The 25,947-nt window shown below is 44.9% G+C and overlaps 1 protein-coding gene across 1 annotated transcript; it reads right to left on the bottom strand.

Annotated features, from left to right (window-relative positions):
- Positions 1–760: 760 nt before the first annotated feature.
- On the bottom strand, positions 761–25,693 carry mettl25b (methyltransferase like 25B; the record flags this gene model as incomplete). The annotated part of the gene is made up of 8 exons (XM_083632672.1): positions 25,552–25,693; positions 23,673–23,791; positions 18,183–18,393; positions 13,925–13,987; positions 13,578–13,715; positions 11,198–11,925; positions 8,920–9,104; positions 761–861 (listed from the first exon to the last, which is right to left on the bottom strand). Exons 1-8 carry the CDS (start codon positions 25,651–25,653, stop codon positions 761–763), a joined length of 1,647 nt encoding a protein of 548 aa, XP_083488798.1. The 5' UTR covers positions 25,654–25,693.
- Positions 25,694–25,947: the final 254 nt, after the last annotated feature.

The raw sequence follows: 25,947 nt of genomic DNA on the forward strand, positions 1-25,947 counted from the left end.
GCTCTCTGTGTCTGTCAATGCTGGGCTGACGGCTTTTTGCCTACACGATGCACGCGCAGCTCCAATGTTGACAAGCTGTATAAGGGGTCTATACAGTAATGAGTTCAACATGACAGTTCTGTTACTGAGTCATCAGCTATTTCTATCCCATTTGAACAGGCTTCTTTGTCATTGATGATTACCGTTTAGCTTGAACTTTGTGTCCTTTAACTCTACTTTAAAGCTACTACTCCTTCCATCTGAGCAGTGGTACAGCTCTAAAACAAAGTGTGGAGATAGTCTGGCCAAGCGAGACTACATGGAGTGTGATGGTCAGAGTGGGGTGCTATGAAAGAGCACCATCTGGTGTCAACAAAAACACATCTTTAGATAGTGTCAATTATAGTAATCTCTCGAGACAGATTTTCAATTTGCATGAAAATCTGTTGGCATGGTCAACGAAAATCCGGATAATAGTGCTACTAATAATAGCACAAGCTGTGTGTGAAATTAGCATAAAGGGGCGTGACCAGGCCAGTTGAGTTTCGGTTATTCTGGTATTGAAACGAGCTTGACCCCAGAGGTTTGATTTTTTTTTTACTACCGATGGATTCCCAGATTGCAATTATAGATGAGATACAGTCCAGGTCTATCAAGGCAAGACAACTACAGATACCAAGTTACTACATAAAAAAAAAAGTACCAGATTTTGTTAGAATTCATTTTGAAAAAGGAGTCCCCCCCCTCGAATATTGAATAACTAATTTTGAAATGAAACTGTTCATTGTCTTTCTCTGTCCACGTCGGACTTCAGCGCCACCAGCACAAAGTTTCTGGGAGAGAAGTCAGGGTTGAAGAGAGGAACCAGCTGGCTCTCCACACCTGCAGAAAGGAGAGAGGCAAGTTAGAGCTGAAAACACACCCATTCCACATCACCTGAATACATCATGAAGCAGCCGGTTTGAGAAATGATGTCCAGCAACCAGCAAAGTTCCTGGTAAATCCTGACTGTGGCTGGTAGTACAGTAGGCAGGGTGTGTTCAAACAAAGCATGTCTGGTCTGGAGCATTTCTTTCAGTTCAGTAATGGCAAGTTCGTCTCCCTGTGTGAATGGAAAAAGGAGACGAGCTTAAAGATCCTGTCTTAATTGATCCAGGCCACTCCCACGAGCACCTGTTCGCTGTCAACACTCACTCATCTGAGCTTAAAGATCCTCTCTCTTAATTGATCCAGGCCACACCCATGAGCATCTGTTCACTGTCAACACTCACTCATCTGAGCTTAAAGATCCTCTCTCTTAATTGATCCAGGCCACTCCCACGAGCACCTGTTCGCTGTCAACACTGACTCACCTAAGGACCCACAGCATTTGCTTCATTCATTAAAGGAAGATTTTGCCAATTTTCAACCAGCTTTGTGCAGTGTTGTAGTCGGGTCTGAATCCGACTCGACTCGAGTCCGAGTCCTGGAGACAATTTGACGACTAGGTAGGTAGGTAGATACTTTATTGATCCCGAAGGAAATTCAGGTACCAGCAGCTTACATACAGTTAATAAAAATACACAGTAGACAAATTAAAATACACCTAGTAAAAAGTTGATAAAAAATGCATCGTGACTCGATTTGGACTTGAGCACTGATGACTTGGACTCGGACTTCAGCATTCATGCATTCGGAATCTGACTTGTTAATTGATAAAGACTGTTAGTGTTTTTGTTTTATTTTTTGTAAAAAAAAATGGTAAAAAGCCCTAATAATTTAGCATAAGATATTGATAGCTATATTGTGACATTATTACATTTTGTGCAACGCCAGGCACGTGTTCCACCTACATGTGGATTCAGGCTGGGGATGTCGACGGTTAACCGTTAACCATTTAACGGCCGAGAACGTCTTTGATCGGTTAAGCATGTCGGTTAAACGAACAATTTGCATGTTCATTTGCATACAACAGTGTTGCAAATCTGGCTATTTCTTTCCTACTTTGTGTATCTTAACAGATCAATGTGATGGAGCTGAAGGTGAAAGTCACATTTTCTCCTTGAGATCTGCAGCTGTGTAGGTGGAAGTGATTTAAAGATGTAGCAATTATGAGGATCATATCCTGGACAAAACTGGCACTGCGGGCCTAGATTAAATGACAGTAGAGCGGGTTTAAATAGAAACGTCCCATCCATCACCTGTAGCAATAGAGGGAGAAAGCCCGCCTGATAACTTGGACACAAATAATATTCATCTTAACAAGACATTTATTGGGGTTTTTAAGCAAATAAATCTGCCAGTGGGTGACATCATTTCACCTGTTTCTTTCCAATACAAATCATGCGTGTTGTGTGTGTTTCACTCCCCCCTCTCTCTGGCACTGTGTGTGTGCATGTTGTGTGTTTCACTCCCCCCTCTCTCTGGCACTGTGTGTGTGCATGTTGTGTGTTTCACTCCCCCCTCTCTCTGGCACTGTGTGTGCATGTTGTGTGTGTTTCACTCCCCCCTCTCTCTGGCACTGTGTGTGTGCATGTTGTGTGTGTTTCACTCCCCCCTCTCTCTCTTGATGTCGACTTTCATTCATACCTACTACTTGTCTGATGTCTGATCAAACGCAGCCAGAACACACACACAGAGCTCCATGCAGCATGTACGTACGCCACACACCCCCGCCCCCCTCTGCTCCTCTCTGCTTTGACCAGAAGCCGTTCACACCACCCGAACGCGTGCCACGCTGATGCCGTGCCGAAGCCACGCTCACGCCACGCCGAAGCGATCACTCAGGCCCGACGCCGAATTTCCAAGCTTGACGCTGAAGCCGTGAAGCCGTGAGGCATGAAGTCAATGGGAGTTGTGGGCAGGTTCAAGGCAGGAGAGTAGGCGCTGAGAGGAGCTGAGAGGAAAAGAGAAGGCGTCTTGTGTGAACAACAAGGCATACGTTCAGCTTGTGAAAAAGGAGGGAGACACGCAGATCCAAAACCCAAAGTTGGGGCAGGTGCTGAGCTGAACTAGAACAGTGAAACAAAAAGAATAAAAACTACTCTCCGGAGACTCCGCAGACAAGCTGCGTAAGGTAACGCGAGATTACCTACGCCACACAACCTAACAAAAGCGGACTATAAATATGGCTACTTTTGAGTTTACCGAGGACGACTACTCCCGCATTATGCTCAAAGACTCTCTTTTTGAAAGTGGCGCGACGAGATCTACTTTCAACAAGTAGATCTCAACACCCTGTATAAACTGCAGGAGAAAGAGGTATGCCAATTTCTACAAGCCGTCACCCTGAGTGACTACATGAGAGCCAAGAGGATTCCCCGAGGGCTACGCATGATGAAAAGCCCAATTATCGGGAGAGACAATGAAACCTATACCAAACGCTGGTGTGAGATATTGAACAAGTGCTCCTTCGATCTTATGGCACTCACCATTCAGGAAATCTCCGCCCAGCTAACTAAAACGAAAGAAGAAATGAACACACTGAAACAAAAACTCCTCAGTGACTCTCAACATAAAGATGAGGCGACCCTACTTTTAACTGAATGTGACCGAAAGAGAGCAGAATTACTTGAAGTAATCAAACTATCGAAAAAGAAGAAGTTTGAACGCGACGCGAGGGACTACGACGAGGGAACAGTGTACAAGTGGACTCAGAGCCGTGACCCCACACAAACAGACGGTGAACAACGGGGACAACAACGCAGGAGACGAAACTACAGACGGCACAACCTAGCTCCATCCAGCTCTTCATACGACTCAGAGTCGAGCACCTCCACACTGGGACATTTTTTAGACCACCAGCGGGGATACAACCCCTCCCCCCCCCTCCCCCAATCCCACGGAGGCAGAGGAAAGTCAGGAGGGGCAACAAGCACCACCTTCAGAGAGCCATACAGCATGCGCCCCCAACCCTGGAGGGAGACTTAAATGTGATCAATATATCAAGTAAGCCTATATCCACCACTTGTCTCTCTGCTCTCAACAGAGGATTGTCATTTTGCCCCACCACTCATTGTAAAGATTTCAATGTGTTTGTGGATCTCCAGATTTTTTTTTCGTAATTTACCTCTAAAATAATTTTTCAAAGACAATCAGAGGTCTAATCATGTATCTACCGTCTCAAACCCTCAAGGTACTCAAGGGACGGTTCCTTCCAACACCAGGGGAGACGAGGACACCCCTCCTGTGTCCTCCACCAGGAAAAAAACCCTTTCAGAGGTAAATCTACCTTCATCCCTCCTAAACACAGAAACTGATCTGTAGACACTTACTGCAGACTAGTAGAAAGAGACATCTCTAACCTATTGGGGAAAAAGAGACAATATAAAATGACACACAATTTAACTAAGATGCAACACACAGAATTGGAAACTCTAAAAAATTACGACACGATTGTCATCCAAAATGCTGACAAGGGTGGTGCTTTGGTGATTTTGGATAGAAGCTCATACAATCAAGAAATAATGAGACAACTAAGCAACGACACTTTTTACCGCAAATTACATGGGAACCCTATCACTGAACTTAAAATCAAAGTGCATGCAGTTCTTGATGATTTACTGGACAGACAAGCAATCACTAAAGAAGAATTTTCTTTCATGCATGTCGACTCGCCTATTACACCTGTTTTCTATACTCTCCCCAAAATCCACAAGCAGTACCGGGATACTCCAGCAGGGAGACCCATTGTGGCAGCGATAGGCTCCCTAACTGAGAAGATCTCAGCCTTTGTGGATTTCTTCCTTCAGCCCTGTGTTGCATCCTTGCCCTCATACACCAAAGATTCAATTGACTTTATTAAAACCATCCAAACTGTCCGACCTAGCAGCCAGGATATACTGCTGGTCACTCTGGATATACTGCTGGTCACTCTGGATATACTGCTGGTCACTCTGGATATACTGCTGGTCACTCTGGATATACTGCTGGTCACTCTGGATATACTGCTGGTCACTCTGGATATACTGCTGGTCACTCTGGATATACTGCTGGTCACTCTGGATATACTGCTGGTCACTCTGGATATACTGCTGCTCACTCTGGATATACTGCTGCTCACTCTGGATATACTGCTGGTCACACTCTGGATATACTGCTGGTCACTCTGGATATACTGCTGGTCACTCTGGATATACTGCTGCTCACTCTGGATATACTGCTGGTCACTCTGGATATTGAATCCTTGTACACCAATGTACCCATAAAGGGTGGTCTAGAGGCAGTGGAACGGAGCTCTGCTGCCTCTGTGTTGCCTAACCTGCCTTGTCTGTTAGAGCTCACAGAGACTGTGCTAATGAACTAGTTTATGTTTGAAAATGACTTTTTTCTTCAGGTTTCGGGGGTCAGCATGGGCTCCAAGATGTCGCCCAGTTTTGCCTCACTCTATGTTGGACAACTGGAACAGGACATCATTCTGAATGCCACCAACAATCCGTTCCTACCGTACATCTCCACGTATAAAAGGTACATAGACGACATCTTCTTCATCTGGACCTCTACTGAGGCCCAGCTTTGTGAGCTCTTCAACTTTATGAACACACAGAATGCTCATTTGAGGTTCACCATGAACCACGACCCCTTCAAAATGAACTTTTTGGACATTCTGATTATCAACAACAATGGGACTCTGAGCACAAGTCTGTACAGGAAACCCACTGATAGAAATTCATTGCTCCATGGACAATCTTATCACCCGACTCCTTTGAAGAAAAGTCTTCCTGTTTCCCAATTGAACCGTGTACGTCGTATTTGCAGCTCTGACTCTGATTTCAATGAACATACAGTATGTCTGATCTGAAACTTAGATTCCTTCAAAGGGGGTACAAACCCGATTGGGTGATTGAAGCATCCAATCATTTTTCCAAGGTTACACAAATAGAATGTTTAAACAAGACCAGGACCAAAACCGGGGACAATAAGATCACTTGTGCTGTGCCATACTCACCTTTGGCCAAAGATATGGCCTCTATTATTAAAGAACATTGGCATGTCTTAGCCACAGACTCCTCTTTAAAAACAGTGTTTGATCAACTTCCACGTGTGGTTTTTAGAAGACCTTCAAACCTCAGAATTATGTTGGTGAGGGCCGATAGTCCACCTAAGCCCCCCTCTGCCCCCCCCACTTTCTTGGGTCCAGTCGAACCTGGTAACTATAGGTGTGGACGTTGCCAACAATGCAACTTCACACGTAAAGCGACAGCCATTTACCACCCCTATACGGGCAAACCTTTTTCCATTAGAGGCATTATTTCATGTAATACCAATAATGTCATCTATATGCTGAAGTGCCCCTGTGGGCTGGCCTACATCTGTCATCTATATGCTGAAGTGCCCCTGTGGGCTGGCCTACATCTGTCATCTATATGCTGAAGTGCCCCTGTGGGCTGGTCTACATCTGTCATCTATATGCTGAAGTGCCCCTGTGGGCTGGCCTACATCTGTCATCTATATGCTGAAGTGCCCCTGTGGGCTGGCCTACATCTGTCATCTATATGCTGAAGTGCCCCTGTGGGCTGGCCTACATCTGTCATCTATATGCTGAAGTGCCCCTGTGGGCTGGCCTACATCTGTCATCTATATGCTGAAGTGCCCCTGTGGGCTGGCCTACATTGGCAAAACATCGAGACCCTTGAAAAATGGAATCTCAGAACATAGGAGTAACATTAGACATCATGACACAAAGAGTCCTGTTGCTGTCCACTTTAGCCTTCTTGGGCACACTGTTGCCTCGCTCAGTTATGTCGGTGTCCAACGTGTCCAGCTCCCACGAAGGGGCGGCGACATCAACAAACTGCTTCTACAAAGAGAATTATATTGGATTTATACCTTAGACACAATGTCACCTAAAGGCCTCAATGAGGAGATGGATATTATCCGCCCTTTTTTGTGACACTGTTCTATTTTCATTTCTATCTTTGTCCTGTTATCACAGGAACTTGGTTGCGTTCAAACTGGCTTCTTTGCCCTCTTTAAATGTCCTCTTTAAAATGTAAAATGTAAAATGTTTTTGACAGACTATCAAGACGCCTTTGGCAGGTCCCCCCTTACCTGTCTTGACTGTGCTAGGGAATATTTGGTCTATTTCAGACCATCTTTAAACGTATTAACCCGTGTCCATTTTGTCCCTTTGGGATAAATGGTATCTGTATGTTTTTTTTTATTTAAAATGGTTTCTTTCCACTATGATTGGTGGGTCAGGTTGACATGTTTAGATGTTTTGACATGTTTAAACTTTTGCTCTTAGAATCATTTTTTTATTTTATTTCTGTTAAATGGTTAATGGCAGATGGGATGTGGTGTGCATATACATTTTCCTTCTCTCAATTACACAGGTGTCTGTCATCCCACCTGATTTCATCATGTGACTGTATCATGTGACACTTGACCACTATATCTATGATGGCATCCTGTACTGTCTTGTCTGATGAAGAGCATGTACCGGTAGCTCGAAACGCGTTACAACTCAACAATACATCTGGAGAAAAGGAGCTCTGCAGTGTGCGAGTAGTTTTTATTCTTTTTGTTTCATACGTTCAGCTTGTGCCTGCTTCAAGCTTCAGTTCTGCTTACGTTCGGCGTCCTGTGTGAATGTAGGCTTAGCCCCCGTTCACACAGTACACCGAAGCAACGCTGAACTGAAGCTGTACCTACCCTGAACCCACAAGTTTCATTTAGACGTCCTTGTTAACAGGCGAAGCCGTTCACACCACCCACGCGCGTGCCACGCTCACGCCACGCCGAATCGATCACTCAGGATTGACGCCGATTTTCCAAGTGTGAAGCCGCGCCGCCGCAGGCATGAAGACAATAGGAGTTGTGGGCGGCTCCAAGGCGCGAGAGTAGAGAGTAGGGCGCTGAGAGGAAAAGACAAGGCGTCTTGTGTGAACGGTAAGGCGTACGTTCAGCTTGTGCCTGCTTCAAGCTTCAGTTCTGCTTATGTTCTGCGTCCTGTGTGAACAGGGGCTTACGCCCTGTGCAGACGACAGCAACATAATTATGCTTGGGATACCTGGCGATGCGAACGCGATCCAATACAAATGAATGGGCAGCGGCGACAGCCAGCGACAAATGTCGCTGCAGTCTGCAGGCAGGCAGTGAAAACGGCATTTCTCCGCCTTTCTCTTTCTCTGGACCCGGTCTGTCATGGTCCATATGTTCAATTTACCTTCGCTCAGTGTTAGAGACAGATCGTCCCCCGTCTTTGTTTGTTGTTTGTAAGTCCTCCGCCATCTCTGTCCCTGTGTGTGTTATCTGTGAGTGTGTCAGAGCGAGGCGCGCGGGGGGAGGGGGCTCGCCTCCTATACAGAGACTGCTGTGCTCTTCTCCACAGAAGAACAACACTATTACAGATGTCTATGACATAAGACATAATGCATAAGAATGTCAAATTCAAGCGGATTTGGTAGTGTTGAAGCACTGCAGTACCGGATTCGCACACTCTAAAATAATGGTAAATATTCCGTCGGAAACCACTGTTTGAACACTGAATGTATAGCTGGAGTGAAGGCACGCCAGTAATTAATATTTCACGTCTTAAAAAATAAATTAACCGATGGTTAACCGGTTAAGGGGGTCGGTTAGTCGAAAGTCAAATTAACCGAAAATCCATATCGCTAATTCACGCTCATGTTCAGTAACTCCGGACTGGGACTCGGGTAATGGGGACTCGACTCGGACTCTTCTTTGGTGACTTGGACTTGGACTCAAACATTGGGGACTGGAGATATAGTGACTTGACTACAACACTGGCACCAAGAGCTTCCTGTTCGCTTGCAGAATCTCCTCCAAATGATGTCAAACACATCTGATGAGGAGGAGATTCTGCTGAACAAGTGAACAGAGAGCTCCCCCTACAGGCAACATGGAGGCAAATGTCCATTTGCATACACTCCCCACATTGTAATGATACAAAGGCGGTTGAAAAGCAACAAAATGGTCCTTTAAAATCCTGCCACTCACCATTCTCCTGCAGGTAGATCATCCTGTCCAGCAGCACCAGCGTCTCCACCAGGGGAGCCAGCAGCAGAGCCAGGCTGAAGTAGAGCACTACCCTGCCCTGCTGCTGCAGCATACCCTCCGCCCGGGCAAGGTCCACAGGCAGGCCGGGGGGCAGGCCCACCCGTGCCAGGCCGAGACGGGCATACCTGGGGGGGGGGGGGGGGGGGGGGGAGACACACACATTAGTGAGGTCCATGGGTCTCCAGAAAAGAAAAGAAAAACATTTGCTTGATTTCATGTCACTCACTAGCAGTTGGAAGAGGCATTAGGGCTGGTGCGACTATTTTGTCCCCCCTTTTCAAATAATCTATAATCAAGAGCATACTGTTCAGTGTAACAAAATGTATTGGAAAAAATCTGTCCTCGGCTCTGCTGCTGGCCGTGTCTCACTGCGATCTGTTTTAATGTTGACCATAACTGCTGCATAATCTGTTGAGATTTTACAGGGTTGTTGATGAATGATAATAATAATATAATTAAGCAATATCACATGAGAGGGAGTGCGGTTCTTGGCTAATATTGGCACTGCTGTGATTCGGTCGTAGATAATCACAGCAGTGCCAATATTAGACAACAACAGCACGACCTCGAGTGTGATATTGCTTTTATACAACAGTTCTATTTAACAAAGCTGATTTAAAAAAATGACAAAAAGCTGAGAAAATATATGATTTCTGTATTTATTCCTCCGCCAACAAAAATAGTCCCCTCAGCTTTCTGCTTTGCTGAAAATGTAGCCTAATCAGCCTAATTAACTGCAGGCTGTCTACTTTACTACTGTCTACTCTACAGCTGTGAAGCGTTTTGTTGATTAGGGCAGCTGTGAAGCGGAGTGATCTACACACAGTGAAGCGCCAGTGCGTTATCATGAAATAACGGCACTCGTAGGATCCCTCTTGTCCAATCAAATTGCTCGGCCGGAACTACCTGTTGTATAATTAAGCAATATATCACGAGAGCAAGTGTGTTGTGGTGAATATATCCCCCTGATCAGTTGTTATCCCACGAGGCCGCAGGCCGAGTGGGATAACAACTGAGCAGGGGGATATATTCCACAACACACGCTGCTCGAGTGCTATATTGCTTTTATAAAAGGGTTCCAAGTATAATAATATAATAATAATAACACTATAAGTCCGACTGGCATGGTATTCTGAGAGTCAGTTGAAACACTACTGTAAGGCGGGACCTCTAGCAAGAAGATAGACGTGCGGGTGATTTGATTGGATCGTTCTGGAGACTGAAGTTGACATTGGCCAATCCTGGCGCTTGGCTGAGAGCTTTCTGGAAACCCAGTCAGCTCGAGCGCAGCGTTGCATTCTCAGGGCTTGCCCGACACCAACTAACGTTACGGGGTTAAATGCGGGGTTAAATGCGGAGTTAACAGCCTTTCTTTTGCAAAGAAGACATTAGCCCGCATCTATTCTTGTACAAAACATCATTTTCTGCGAAGTATTAGTAAAGTTATAAGCGAAGATCGATTCACAAGGATCTGACAGCTGTCTCCGCCATTTTTTTTCTTCTACGTTGTCATTTGAGGTAAGCCTTATTATTACTCTCTTAGTAAGAGAGTTGCCATGGCAACCAATAAGCCATGGCCATGGGTTATTGAACTCGGTTACTGGAATTATACAATGGCTGTGAACCAATCAGATTGCTTGATTTGAGAGAGCCATTTTATAACTAGAAATATTGCGCTCTTCACACGAACATTTATAGCGCTGCGCGCTTCGCTCATGCGCAGTTGAGTGCCTTCTTATATGTGTGGCGGCCTGGGCGAACCCTTCACATGTCGCTGCTACACATTGTTGGTGATAAGCCAAAGACGGTTGAAATAGAGTTGCGCGATCTTGACCTCAGTCAGACTCCGATCATCCAATCGCCACCCTTTGACATCGCCAATGCACGATGTCATCGCAATTGAGCTATCTCAGTCATTCAAATGTTATTTATAGGGGAGAGTTTCTACTTTATGGAAATATCAAAATATTTAAATTTTCACCATCCGGAGGGTTTTTGCAGGCCACCAAGTAGTGAGTGAGATGAGTCAATACTTTGCCAGATGCCCCCTGCCCCTTCTCAAAACCTTTTCCAGGCCTGGAAAGCAAATTTACCAAATTCCATAACCTTGCATACTTTTCTAGGCTTTTTCTCGCAATTCCTGCACTTTTCCCAACCTGGAAATAATCAAATATCTATTTCCAGGCTTTACAGTCTTAAAAGCGAGTCACTCACTCACTCAGTAAATGGCAGTAAGTGGGCTTTGTTTATCGTCTGTATTCCTGCCCTGCGCAGCTCCGGCCTCGCTCCCCTTACAATTGTCTCCAACGTCGCCCGATAACAGTGTATCCTTAGCAACCCGCTCTCCTCCCTCAGCCTGCGTATGTAGTCCTCCATGGCATGACAAGCCCCCTCTCGCGCCTTATAGGACAGCTGGTGTCCCGGCAACCCCTGGACCCACAAGCTCATTGGGTAGCCAAACTCTGAGGGAACCTCTGGCGTCGGTGCAACGGGAGGCTCCACCAGTCCAGGCGGGGAGGGGTTTTCTTTGGTGGTGATTTTCATGTAGCAGCAGCCCACGGAGGTGATGCCGCGTACATGCGGACAGCTGACAAAGTGGCGGAGGAGGGTGGCGGTGAGGTCACCGCAGGCATGGAGACCGGTCAGGACGAAGTCTGGAAAGCCTGGTCGGCCATCTTCTACAGGGCAAGCGCCCTCCTGACAGACAGGCCGGACACACGGGCCACAGGTTTTGGAGGATAATGATGCCAGTTCAAAGTCTGGTGAGGGAGTTTCTGTCCGGAGAGCATCAGAGTCTGTGGGAGCAGCCTGCAGCGCGTGAGGCTCTCCCTGCTGCCCAGCGCTGCTGAGCTGCTTGATGAAGACCTCCCATGATGCCTTGGGGTTCACCCAACCGGCCACATGGCGAGGAGACGGCCCAGGTACTGACAACTGAGAGGAGCCATTCTGGAAAAGGGGAAAAAAAAGAAAAAAGAATCACAATTCAGTTATCATTTGTGTTAATGTAGTACCACTGATGGAAATTTGACATCTGCCAACACCATTTGTCATTGTTCTGCTCCAGCGACCGATAACTTTTGAAAGCATTGGTTATATTGAGGTCTGTTGCACTTCATGATGAATTATTTCCTTGATCCATTGTATTAACTCATTGAGTGCCAATGACGTCTAAAGTCGTCAATTGCGTTTTTTGGCGGTGGGACGTGGATCAAAGCCTGATGCATCTCCTGTAAAAATATGGTGGATGTTGAAGGTGTACAAGCTATTTTACGGACCCATTAGGTGGCGACAGTGCTCTCCAGATTAGAGAAAGGTGAGGAAAAACAGCAGAAGAAGCCCCGTGATGAAACGGAAACCGACGCACGCTGGAGCCAGAGCCGTATAGATTGCTCTGGCTGGAGCTAACGTTAGCTGCGAACAGCAGCCAATCCGCTCCCACAACTGAGCCCCTCTGTCTCTGCTGCATAGTTTCTCCACACGATTAGCCGCCAGAAAAGCAGCACCCGAGACCGAAAAGCCAAACCATTCTCAGCAGTCCGGTTTGGCTTTTCGGTGTGGCGCTGGGAGCCGGCGCACAAAAACGGAGCGCTCCGAAAATAGACGCTGGGTGCGTGTTAGGCTGTGTGTTAGTGTGGGGATGAGTTTCTCCCAGCTCCGCCGGCATGCAGGCTGTGTGTTAGTGTGGGGGTGAGTTTCTCCCAGCTCCAGCATGCAAGCTGTGTGTTAGTGTGGGGATGAGTTTATCCCAGCTCCATGCAGAGATTCGTCGCCTGACGCAGGTAGCAGAGATTCGAGCAGAGCCACCAGAGACACTCCCACGGAGGAGGAGTTTGCAGTTGAGGGGGGAGGGGCACGCAGGGCACCACACAACTACACCACGTCACTACATCAGAAAATATTAGCTTCAGAGTCAGTGATGTGCTTGAAATGCTTCATTTCACAAAAGGCTCATTATCTCAGCTTCTAGTTTGAAACGTCTATCTTCTCCGGCTGATAACTAAAGAACGGAAAATGATATCAATAAACTTTTTTTTGCTGATGATACAATAGAGTCTCATCGTTCTTTGGGCGTGTTCGGTGTTTACATAGTAATATCACACAATATTCTGTGGGCCTCGAGAAATCACTGAAAACGCTCTGAAAGGGCTGGCACTGGGAGCATCCGTTTTCCAAAAGTGGCTGCCACTCAAGTTTTAAATGAACACAGCACTTTATTCCATTCACAAAATAACAGAAAACTGGCATTTCTGTGAAAAATGTACAAAGACAAAAGCAAAGCAAAGCAGTAACAAAAAGAACAAAAACTGATATGAAAACTTGTAAACGTCTACGAGGGATCTGGCACCTTCACTTCACTTTTTGACTCTGAGGAAGACAGTTCACCTGTCGAAACGTCAGTCAGCCCCTAAATAAAAAGAACGTGCAGACTAAGAGTGCTCCAGTCTTCTTACTTTGGGTACATGCCCAGGTAAAACCTTTTTCTACCTTCACTTCAATGTTAGGCCTTTAGGAACCCTTCAGGGATGGATAAAACACATGGTTTAGGAAAGTGATTTTGACCACTTCCAGGACTTTGAACAAACTGACAAAGCACTGACCTTTTTCTGCTGTTCTTTCTCCAAGGTCCATAGTAACTGTCCATCAAACTTGGACGCCATAGCAACCAATGCGTGATCAGCCTCAATTCCAGTGACAGAAAGTCCAAGGCCAAATGACAGGAAACGAGTCAGGTGGCCCTGTTGGAGCAAATGAGAGGAGACTGCAGACTGCATCGTAGATTCAAATTTTTACTGTTTGCTAAGTTACTGCCGAGTTGTTTTTTCTGTTTGGTATTTTATTAATTTCATCAAACATGTCAATATTTTATATGATCGAATATGAACCCAAGCCCAAGACAGATCATTTCGACCTCAATATGTTGATATTAGCAACTAAATAATGATACCTGTCCAGATCCCACATCCACCACAGTCCTGCAGTCAGTTTGGTCACAGAGTTGTTTTACCAACTGGGAATAAAAATGACAGAATTATAATATCAACTTGATGAAGAAGTCCGCCACACCACACCACACCACTACACACCACACTACACCACTACACACTACACCACACCACACCACTACACACCACACCACTACACACCACACCACTACACACCACACTACACCACTACACACCACACCACACCACACCACACCACACCACACCACACCACACCACACCACTACACACCACACTACACCACTACACACCACACCACACCACTACACACCACACTACACTACACCACTACACACCACACCACACCACACACCACACTACACTACACCACTACACACCACACCACTACACACCACACTACACACCACACCACACCACACCCCACTACACACCACACCACTACACACCACACTACACCACTACACACCACACCACTACACACCACACCACACCACACTTTATTAATGTGGTTCCATACCACATTTGAAAATTCTTCCTGCATCACAGTATGGAGCCAGGCCCCTCTGACTGTGATTCAACCGGTTGCCTCTTTATATAAGCAAGCTCTAGAAATAATGGCAAAAAAACCTATGTGCTGGCATCACTGCCATATACTGAAGCAGTATAAGCTGTTCAGTTTTGATAACTTCTTAAAATGTTCTTCTCTTAAATTAGTTTTTAAATGTCTGCATAATTTGGCTCTCGATGTTCTGTGCAAATGGATTAAAAGACATAAGCCGTTTTCCCACATGCATACCGGAAAATTACCTGTAAGTCAATATCGGACATTTCCCTTCACACTTCGGCTCGCGCATGTGGGAATCTATCAGCGAATTTGCCAGTATGTTGGGGGGGGGGGGAGGGGGGAGCTTATTTGGGGGGTCGGCAAAACTCGAAATAAGTAAACTTGTCAGTTGTCACACAATAAATCACACTCGTTTGACTTAAGAGCAGCGTCAAGCCGCCAGCGTAATAAACACAGCCGATTTACCCCCTCCCCTCTCTGCTCGAGAGCAGCAGCCACGGACAGACACAGCGAGAAAGGCTTGCAAGCTGCTCAACGCTTGTATGTATGTAGAGAAAGCAAAATGCACAAGCGAAATCTGGAAGTAGTTTGCTTTGATGTGCGCGAATGATTAGATGATGCACTTTGAAGAAGTTGGGATCCGTGTCTGAGAGAAATAGTTGCTGGTTCGATGTTCATCCGTTCACCTGCGTTGAAGCACTTTTTACAAACTGGCTGCGTTTGATGTGTCCGGGGTTGCCTTCGGAAATCAGCAAGCTGACATACTGCTGTTATTAGGCTATCACAAGATCATTTCGCCAGTTTGCTTTAATGTGCGCGAATGATTAGATTGAAGGACCACTGTCGCGGAAAATGACTGGACCCGTTTCCACTTGCGTCTCCTTAAGAGCATACCGCTCTTCTGACTGGCTAGAGACTGGTGAAATGTCGGGGACGACGGGGTCGCGCTTATACCGGCACGGCGCCTTTCTCACATGCAGGCATTACACCACGTACCGGTCATTTTGCGGTACAAAGCGCATGTGGGAAAAGGGCTATAGTGGCACTAGAGCCACTAGGGGCGCACACCGCAATACCTCCTTTGGGCAGACTGCTTTCTCCATTGAGGGCTCTCATATGTGGAATGCTATGCCCACCGAGTTGAAGCAGACTCTCTATCTTTAATAAACAAGGCCAGGTCGAAACCTGGCATAGCCCCGGTGCATGGTATCGTCACGCATTTTTTCCAAAGGTGGGTTGTATCATTTTAGATAGTTATTGTCATGCTAATGCCTGTGCAAGTGGTCATTTTTCTGATCAGTTTGTTTTTAAGTACTTATTTGACATATAAAAAGGGATGATTGACAGCTGTGGCAGCCAGTCTCAAGCCGTCATCTACAGGCTACAGGCTCTTCACCTTATAGATCTGTTTTAGATCTGTTTGGGACTAAAGCACCTGGGGGTTTTCATCTTTTAAAGTAAAGATGTTTAAAAAACTATTGCTTGTTACATTTTCAGTGCTGTACCTTTTCTCTGTAAGAATTGTATTGAGCTTGAAATTAACGATATGATACATTATATTATATGAGCTATGAACGTGAACACAACACCATTTATATTATTGCATGTTTTTGTAGATTGTGTACATTGTGTAGATTACAATTATTATGCTTATTATTATTATTACTATGCTAAGGAAGGTAGGTGAAATCGCTGTCCGTTCTGAAGAGCTATTCAGTTGGTTCATGAAATCGCTGGGCTGCGTGCCCTCCAGTGTTGCTCAGAAAATAATGTGTTTTATTAGTTACTCCAGCTACGTTATCGTTTATTTTAATACACAATGGTTTTAATGGAAGCAGACTAGCATTAACCGCTTGTCTGTTTTGCCGGTTTTTGTCGGCTTCATATTACTCTAACCTAACAACCGATAACGATAGCTGGAATAACACAATAATAGACACATATTTTCAGAACTTACCAGGTTTTCCAACTACCTGCATATGCCAGGAAATGTGTAAGGTAGGTGAAATCGCTGTCCGTTCTGAAGAGCTATTCAGTTGGTTCATGAAATCGCTGGGCTGCGTGCCCTCCAGTGTTGCTCAGAAAATAATGTGTTTTATTAGTTACTCCAGCTACGTTATCGTTTATTTTAATACACAATGGTTTTAATGGAAGCAGACTAGCATTAACCGCTTGTCTGTTTTGCCGGTTTTTGTCGGCTTCATATTACTCTAACCTAACAACCGATAACGATAGCTGGAATAACACAATAATAGACACATATTTTCAGAACTTACCAGGTTTTCCAACTACCTGCATATGCCAGGAAATGTGTTTTATAATGTTAACTCCCGGGTCTAACCATAACATGGGGCCTACACAAGTGTACACAACAACCAGCCAATAGCTAATCGCTAACGCGTTAGCGTTAGCTTACAGACACTGGAGGTTTTATTTTTGGTATTAAAGCAATAAACGTTTTTATATAGATATCTCAGGGAAGTGCTTTGACTGTGGGGATGTTCGTTCAATCTTCACAAGCTCCTCTCTTAGCTGTTGTAAGGATATACAGAGAAGAGACCAGGCAGGCTGGCTAACATTGTGTAAAACAGAAGGAACACACTGCTTTATCTGTCTACCAGACTGTATATCGATGGACCGCGTTAGCTAGCTAATTAGCCATGTTAGCTGCCTCAGTAGGTAACGTTAGCCTATAGAGAGTATTTATCTGACGTTTATGTTAGCTACTCCTCAAACCTGCGGGTGGAAATGGTTTATGCGATGCGATGTATGTTGAAGCAAGACAACGTTTTAATGTACCTTGAATTTGACAAATTACGACGGGTCGTGCTCACGCAGATCTAAGCCCTGGCCATCCTAGGCTCAACGCGAGACTCATCAGTCATTCGGATGAGTCTTGCGTTGAGGCTATGGCCATCTGTATTTTTACAAACGCCGAAATATTCCCATACAGCCGACGTTTTTAGATGGGGGAAAGTTCAGGGGGGTCCTTGCGTTCTCCTGCTTTATCACACACATGATTGTAAACACACAGGCATACAGCTCCTCACAGCTCCTCTCTACTGTGCGTCTGGCATGCAGCAAGGGGGAGGGGCCGCGTAAGCTGCATTCTGCAAAGCGACCTGGGCACGTTGTTTTGGGGAAACAGCTGATACCGTGAGGAAGGTATGACGGCAAATCTTAGTGGGGCAGCGGCGCCCTCTAGTGGCCGGCCGCCATTTAGTCGGCTGAAAAGGTGCATAATTAGTCTTGGCGACATGCGGGAACATAAGGCCCCTGGTGCATTACCAAGCACCGGGGCCAAAAAGGCTAAAGACTGGCTGAAGAATAGTCAGAGCTGTATGCACCTCTAGTTATATATGTGCTTTATTGTAGGTGTTTTTTTCCTTTGCTTTGCAGTCTCCTTTCTATACATTATGAGTAAGTATTGTGTTTGTTTTATAGCACATGCATTTTGTTTCACATTTTAGGGTGCCTTGATAACATCTGGCCAGGGACAGGAGCTGGGAACTAGCTTCTGCTATACGCTCTGTATACATCGCATCAGATACTTTGTTTTGACTTGTTGAAATGAACGAATGTGACTGAATGTGAACTGCATTGTCCCTGTTAAATAAATGATAAACAAATAAATGAATAAAAGCAGGGACCGTAGAAAATGAACAATCCTGTACCATTCCCAGCTTGCGAATCTCATGCTGTTTCTTGGGTTTGACGTGTTTCCTGAAGATGTGGCCCAGCAGCGAGCTCTGACTCTGGTTTTCCAGGAACTCCTCGGGCTTTACAGCACCTCCTTCCGCGCTCCGCGGGCTCGCTCGGGGAAACGCCAACCCATGCGCTGCGGTGCGGAAAGCCAAAAGGGAAAGAGGCCAAACCACCGGATATCTGTGAGGACAAGATATATGGATCAGTTCTATTGTGAATGCCGAGGACACCCAATAGAATTGTAATCCGATTACCGGAATCCAGAGGTGACTGGGGACTCAAGTCACATGACTCGTGTCAGACTACATTTTTCACAATTTTAATTGCATCAGACTTGACTTGATGCATGAAGAAAAGACTTGAGTTGAGACTTGACTAACTTGTACTTTGATCACTTGAAAACATTTATAAAGTCTTGACTTGAGTTCTTGTTTGTTTAAATGACTTAGATTGAAAGTGATGAGATTTGTTCCAGCAGCAGATGACAGAATTTAAATTCTGTTTTCTGAATTTTTATGGAATGATTGAATCGATTGAATAAGTTTAAACTGATTATAGAAATCAAATTCATGATGCTCTTACCAAGTTTTTATCCTATTAAAAGCATATTGCATTGGAAAGTCCTATTTACTTACTTTTGTTTTAGATGATAATTTGATACTGGACTCTTGATTTGTTCTGACTTGACTTGCTGACTGTTCTATATTAGTCGTACTTGAGTTGGGACTTGAGCAAAGTTAACTTGGTCACACTTCTGACTTACTTTAACAGGCAGGCCAGAGAAGCAGCTGTAGCGGACGACGGCTCCTCTACATCTTCACTAGGCCGTTTTCCAGAAATCTACACTAATCCTTGTCTTTGTCAACACAGCTCCCCTGAAAACGGCTGTAGCCTATAAATAACATAAGGCATATATTTATATATTCTTTTTAATTGAAAAGTATAAAGTAGACAAGTTATAGCCTACATTATATTAACTGTATAATAAATTAGACTCACGTGCATAGGGCAACACCTATAAACACAATGAATTTCCTACAGCTTTAGGCCGCCGACAGAGTAGGAAGGCTGATCCGTGAGCGGCTGCTTCTGGGTCTTAATCGGCCTCAGCTGGGTCTAGTGGGCGAGGGTGTATGATGTTGAGAGACCCGAAACACCTTACGACCCCAGCTAGCATCACTCATGACACGTCCCAGCGCATGCTGTAGCATGTATTTTAAATCTAGAATCCTGGCTTCCCTGGCCAGTGACACTTAGGAATAGACTAGGTGACAACCAAGTATAGTTTGGTGACAAGCTGGAGAGACAGTTGACGGTCGGAGACGACATCCGGTATGGGATGGGATTAGCACCCCATCCTGGCTCTCTCGTGAGGGAGAAATCCACAAACGCTATGGATTAGCCTCCTGAAAATCTGTGCAAAGATCGGCACGGCCTGGGGTCCTTCAGGCTAGAGCGAGGTGCTCGCCGCAGGCGAATGGCGTGCAGCGCACAGGCCTTCTTGAGGCGTCCTCTCTGCCCATGGTAGGATTGCCTTTTCCCCGGGAGGGTCTGGTGAGACGAAGGAGGAGCCCGGCCTGGAGTCACCCACACAGGGCCTAGACCCTCCATGCACCGAAGGGTCTTACAATACTGCGGTGTAGCACTAACTCTATTGCAGCGGATTGGGCGTGATCAAACCCTTCCGCAGGCAACGTTGCAGACAGAGTAGGAAGGCTGATCCGTGAGCGGCTGCTTCTGGGACGCGGGTCGGGGTCGGCCTCGGCTGGGTCTACTGGGCGAGGGTGTATGATGTTGAGAGACCCGAAACACCTTACGACCCCAGCTAACATCACTGATGACGTGTCCCAGCGTATGCTGTAGCATGTATTTTAAATATAGGCCTATACATATGATGAAATAAAATAGAATAAATGCTCTTTGAAAATAAACCAAAAAATAACCATATTTATTGCTGAGTGGCGCATGCCATATAGATTGGCAGCGAAGATCCGCATGTTTCAAACTCCTCTCTCTTCAATTCTTGATGGATTTAATTCATTTAAATTGCCATCTCGAGATTGATCACTCACAGATGATTTTGTGTCAACCATGTTTCTATCACCAGTCATTGAACTCACATGAGTCCAAATGCAAACGTTGGGCCGTGCGTTGTGCCAAATGAAGACATTTGGATTGAGGTGTGCCGTGCAATTGTGCATCCGCCATGCCCATGGCCATACAGCATCTTATTGCCGTTATTAAGCAGAGGTCAGTTGATTTGCGGAGTCTACTTTATGGTATAGGCTATGATCACCATGTGGTCTCAAACATCAAGTGATACTCAACACGTTACTATTGAGGCAGCAGTCAGCCATGCCTGGTGTCCGCTTTTTCAAAAAAGGGGCGGGAGTTTTGACGCTTTCGAATCCGCCCACTCCACATTTGGATAGGATGAACTTTTGTGGGCCGGGCAAATTTCAGAGCCAATGGCAGACCTCTGTGCAGTTCCTGCTTGCGCATGCGTGGTTTCATTCAGTCAGCAGACGCTGTGAAGAGACCGGTCTTTGAGCTCCTACACACGAGTTTGATAAGAGGGAAGCTGATACTGTCTGACACTGACACGGACTGGAGACCGACAGCGACAACAGCAGCTCACACGCCTCCTCAGAGGAAGATCACCCCCCCCCCCCTTTAGAATTGTTATAAATCATTATAATATATTATATTTATATACAATATATATAATAATTATAATCATATAATTATAGCTGCTGCGCAGCAATGGGTCGTGGCCGGGCAAGTCTCAAGGCTTTGAGCTAGAGGTCTTCGGGTATGCCCGACCCCCCGAATACCCGAGGTTCCGACCCGGACCCGGCCGGGTGTGGGTCCATTCAAAAGAATTGCCAAACCGCTTGACCAAACCCTTAGAAAGTCATAGCACACCTGTCCTCAATAAGCCGCATGTTTTGAGTTCGGGCATGTCTATGTAGCGCAGAAATTGTGGGAGTTATTACGCGCCAAAAAAGTGGCTGCTGCGCAGCAATGGGTCGTGGCTGGGCAAGTCTCAAGGCTTTGAGCTATTATGACATCACAATTGCTCGAGTGACATCAGTGATGGCATCACAATTGCTTGACTGACTGATGACATCACAAATACAACCTAATTGCCATAGGTAATTAAGGTAATTAGGCTATACACGGGGCCAGAATTCAACGTTTTGATGCACTGTGGGCTCAATTTTTGACCGATCGAAAATCTGTTTTGATACTTTTGTGTAGGACAGTCTAACGATGCAGATGCTGAAGTTTGGTGTCGTTTGAAGAACAAATGTGGGAGGAGTAGGGTTTAATTCGTTTTTGCAGTTTTTGCAGTTTTGCGGTCTTTAGACTTCATAATTGGCCATAGGTTGCATTGTACAAAAGTTTCCCCTCATTTAGGCGCACATTTCGGTGAGAGTTGCAAAGCCGTAGCACGTATGCTTGATTTTTTAAGTTTTAGACGGTCGCTGTAGTGCCACCGTTAGGACTATTGGCCCCAAATTTGTGTCAAAGACGTTTGGCCTGGGACTGGACCTTTGTGCAAAGTTTGGTTAGTTTTCATCCAAGGGAAGTCGAACTTCCCGGGAGGAAGAAAAATAATAAAGGCAAATACAATAAGTGCCCTGCCGTCTCGCTGGCCCGGCCACTAATTATTATAATTACAGTATTTATAAGAGTCACAACTATCCATAAAGGAGCCTGATAAGAGTCTCGGGTTGTGTATCAGCTAGCGCTGTGAACGGATCTGCTGCTCCTGTTTCTCCCCATCCACCACCACCTCCCTTTTCCTACCAAACACACCAGCGTTGTTTGGATATTTCCCAGAAAGCTTTGAGGCGGCATAACCGTTTACAATAAAACAATCAAATCAGGCTAAAAAGTGTTAGATAGAAATTATATTTATTTTTAACACAACATGCAATTCTGGAATATTTGAATATTGGACAAAATAAAATGAAATGTAAACCCTAAGAGAAACACACATATAGGTATATATACCCCTCGCAAATACATTTTAATAGTGAGTTGGGAAGTTTGACAACGTAACACGGTTGCACTGTGATGTCCACTCCAACGAGACTAGCTTACTTGACGCGCACTTTTTCAATAAAAACACATTTATGCCATGACTTTACATAATGTATATTTATGTCGCATCATTTAGCCTGTTCTGTGATGTGCAAGAGCAGCAGGTAGGTTAAAAAGTTATAAAACCTAAGCCTGCCCTGAATGAGCCTTGTTCATTATTGTGAAAGTTAGCGTTAGCATAGTCTAGCGTTAGCACAATACTGAGGGTTCCAAAATGTTGCCGATACGCTGGGATGCGTTTCCAACATATGTCTAAAGATCATGGAAGTGGATGGTATCAGGAATGTCACCGATAGTTACAGGTGAGCTTACAACCTTTATCTGAAGAGAATAGAAGTGTATGGATGCATCGGGACCACTGGGGGAGCGAGCCAGCACCAGTCAAAGCTGTCGGGGTCTGTGTTATTCAGGCTAATTTAGCCTCGAGCATATTAGCCTGGCTAATATGCTAGCATGATGGCAGGCAGACAGGAGTCGGCTATAGCATTGGCCGAAGTTTTGCAATGAAAGCTAGAGCAGTTTCTTGAAATGCATTCTAACCAGCAGAAATATTCACATAAAACAACACAGCGTAATGCTGGTGGTGGCCAGGACACCGGCCCTGCCCTACTGGGGCAGTGGGTTAGAGAAACTATCCGGGGGGGAATGCAGGATTGCAGCTAAACACCCTCTCGAGGCAACGGATCTGTCGCAGCCATTCCAGCCTGATGTCCGAGTCTCTGGGAAACTGATGCACTGCACGCCGGTGTAGCTTTTGCACCCGGGAACACAACACTTTCGACCAATGACTATCCCTAACCTGTCCCTGGCCACTAAACTCAACTCAACAAACAAACAGACATTTTTTTTTTTTTACAAACAAACACAACCTAGGCTATCTGACGTACTCTAAAACTAAACCTAAACTACTAAATACTACAAACACACAACTACAATTTACACTATGCACTCTAATCAAAACGCTCCACAAATCTCTCTCTCTCTATTCAACAATTCTCCACACTCCATAGACCCAGCGTGGTGTGCAGGCACTTTTATAAACTTTGGCTGGGAGGGGCCTAGGCACGAGAGATGGGCGGGCTGGGTTTGGTGACATCACTGATCGAGCTACGTCACTGATCAAGAGCTCTGCCAATAGAAAGAGAGGGAAATTTGAGTCTACACCTGGCCTTTTTGGATTGTATGGAACTGCATAGAAACTTTTAGACTGAAGAAAATGCCACTAGTTTGAGGATATTAGTGGGATTTTTGGCCAGTCTAAAAGGGGCTTAAGTGAGCTTTTGAAAGTGCTTCATAAAAAACAGTTGCCTACTGTACCTTCTGTCATAAAAAACAGTTGCCTACTGTACCTTCTGTCCCGCTGTGTAGCATCCAATAAGAGGTCTGCAATTTGGGGATAGGATAGGTCACACAGCACTGACTGCCAGCTGATTGGTAAAGTGTGCCACAGATCTTCAGTGAAGAACTCCTGTAGGGGAACATCACAGAAACGACAAGTCGATGGGACAAGCAGATGCTACAAACTCAGTGTTCTCTAACCATTGCTCTTTTCCCCCTGACAGCCATTCTGTGTCTAAAAGGCAGGAAGTAACATGGGTGAAAGCAGAACATTAATGGGGGTTTCCAGCTTCGAATCAATTTAGGTGTTCCAGTGCTGGAGCCCTCATTAATGTTTTGCTTGCACGTGTGTTCCTTCCTGCCTTTTACAGATGAAATGGGTGCTGTGAAAAAAGTGGATTAGCCAGAGCGGTTCTCAACTCAGCCTGTGCTGTTATGAATAGTATGATTCTTGACCAAAAAACAACACAAATAAAATGGCAGCATCTACAATAAAGTAAAATGCATCTCAAATAAAGTTACTGGTCTGGTCTAGTCACTTAAACTCAGTCAGAAAAATTAACAAAATATTTACAAGGGTTCTCCTTTTGGGGGAAACAAAACAGCAATGAGAGATGAGAGCCACAGGTAAGTTTTGTAATAACGTACCAATTATCCCATCCCTAATACAATATACAGGTTGGGAAAAGGTGCATAAACGTGGCCCTAAAGGAATCTAGTTGGAATCCACGGTTTATAACCAGGCAAAAAAAATGGCTCAATGCAATTCTTCTTTCATGAATCCCTGCCTGGATTCAAAATTCGTAGGGGAGAGTGAGGTGAGTTGTGCCAGTGGGGAAGTTGTGCCACCCCTTGTATCTAGAAAACCATAGAAGAAATTGGTCATGTGACCACACATTTTTGAAGAGGCATCCATTTTACTCACTCTGCAAAGAAGGGAGGCAGATGGCACAAGAGCTAAGCACATTTAAGTTCAAAAAACTGTTTTTTGCCTCTCAAAGTAAATTTTTTATGATCAAGGTTTATTGATTGTTGTGTCTGAACAATTATAGACAAGCTTGAAAACATTTCACACATGTGTTAGTGTTTTAGTAAGCTACAATATGAGGCTATACTGTTAGCATGATGTTAGCTCCAAACCAGCTATATGATACAAGTTTGTTAAAATGGTGGGGATGGGGTGATTTGTGCCAAAAGGCCTGGGTTAAGTTGTGCCAGTGCAGTTGCAGTTGATTTAGTGAAATTTTATTTATTTTTGTTCTTAAATGTTTAAATAGACCTTGTTGAAGAATATTGCAGTATTGGCAAGTGTAGCCTGGCTCTGTGATAGTTGATTTTGTTCATTTTGAACATAATTTTTATTTCTGAAAATGTTAAATATGTAGGTCAACTGCTGCTACCGTTTAGCCTTGTTTAACACTGTTATAGTACACTGGACTTTAGTGTTATCTTTATTTTATCTTGCTTTGATATAGCATTACAGTATATGAGATGAAAATGTTCTGTTTTACTTCAGTAATCAATGGCACAATTTACCCCAACGTATTCTCTCCAAAGGCACAACTTACCCCGCACCGGGGGCAAGTTGTGCCAAGAGACCACTTTTTTAAGAATAGCCATATTTTTTTAACAGTTTATTTAAGATCCAAAGGGAGTGTTCCCAGTGGTGCACAACATCCTGAAATATATTTACATATTGTAGTTGGAGGCATTACTGTCATGCCCTCACTTTAAAGACACCTCAAGTAAAAAGTGGCACAACTCACCCCACTCTCCCCTACTACAGTTGCCTACCTTGGTGCAGCAACACAATAGCCTGAGCCTCAGACACAAAACAACAAAACCACCTCCATCGTCCCAACCTGTGAAACTTCAGTTAACGTTACCTACAATTATGTAGGAGTCGGATATGTGCTTGTAATTAGACAGAAAGGCGGTGAGTTGTTTCGCCAGCTCCCTCTGCTGCTCTGCTGAAAGGTTTGGTGTAAACATCTTGAGACTGGAAAGTTAGATATAACTAACATGTGGCATCGCTGCTCCTATGTTATTTGTTGCTGCCAGGACAAAGAAACAGATATAAATATCTGATCATATGCAATTGTAGAACGAGCACGAGTTAGAAAAATAAACGTTCTACGTCCTACTTCTCACATTAGCACATGTTGTGTTTACGTTTAGCTGCTAGCTAGCTAACTTTCATGTGCAGTGCAGTGTATGATGCCTTCAAGTGCTCCTCGTAAGCTTCTACATTTCGTTCTCCACGTCGTAAATACACATTTTCTCATG

This window comes from Poromitra crassiceps, assembly GCF_964638095.1.
Source record: "Poromitra crassiceps genome assembly, chromosome: 1".
In the NCBI taxonomy this organism is placed as follows: Eukaryota; Metazoa; Chordata; class Actinopteri; order Beryciformes; family Melamphaidae; genus Poromitra; species Poromitra crassiceps.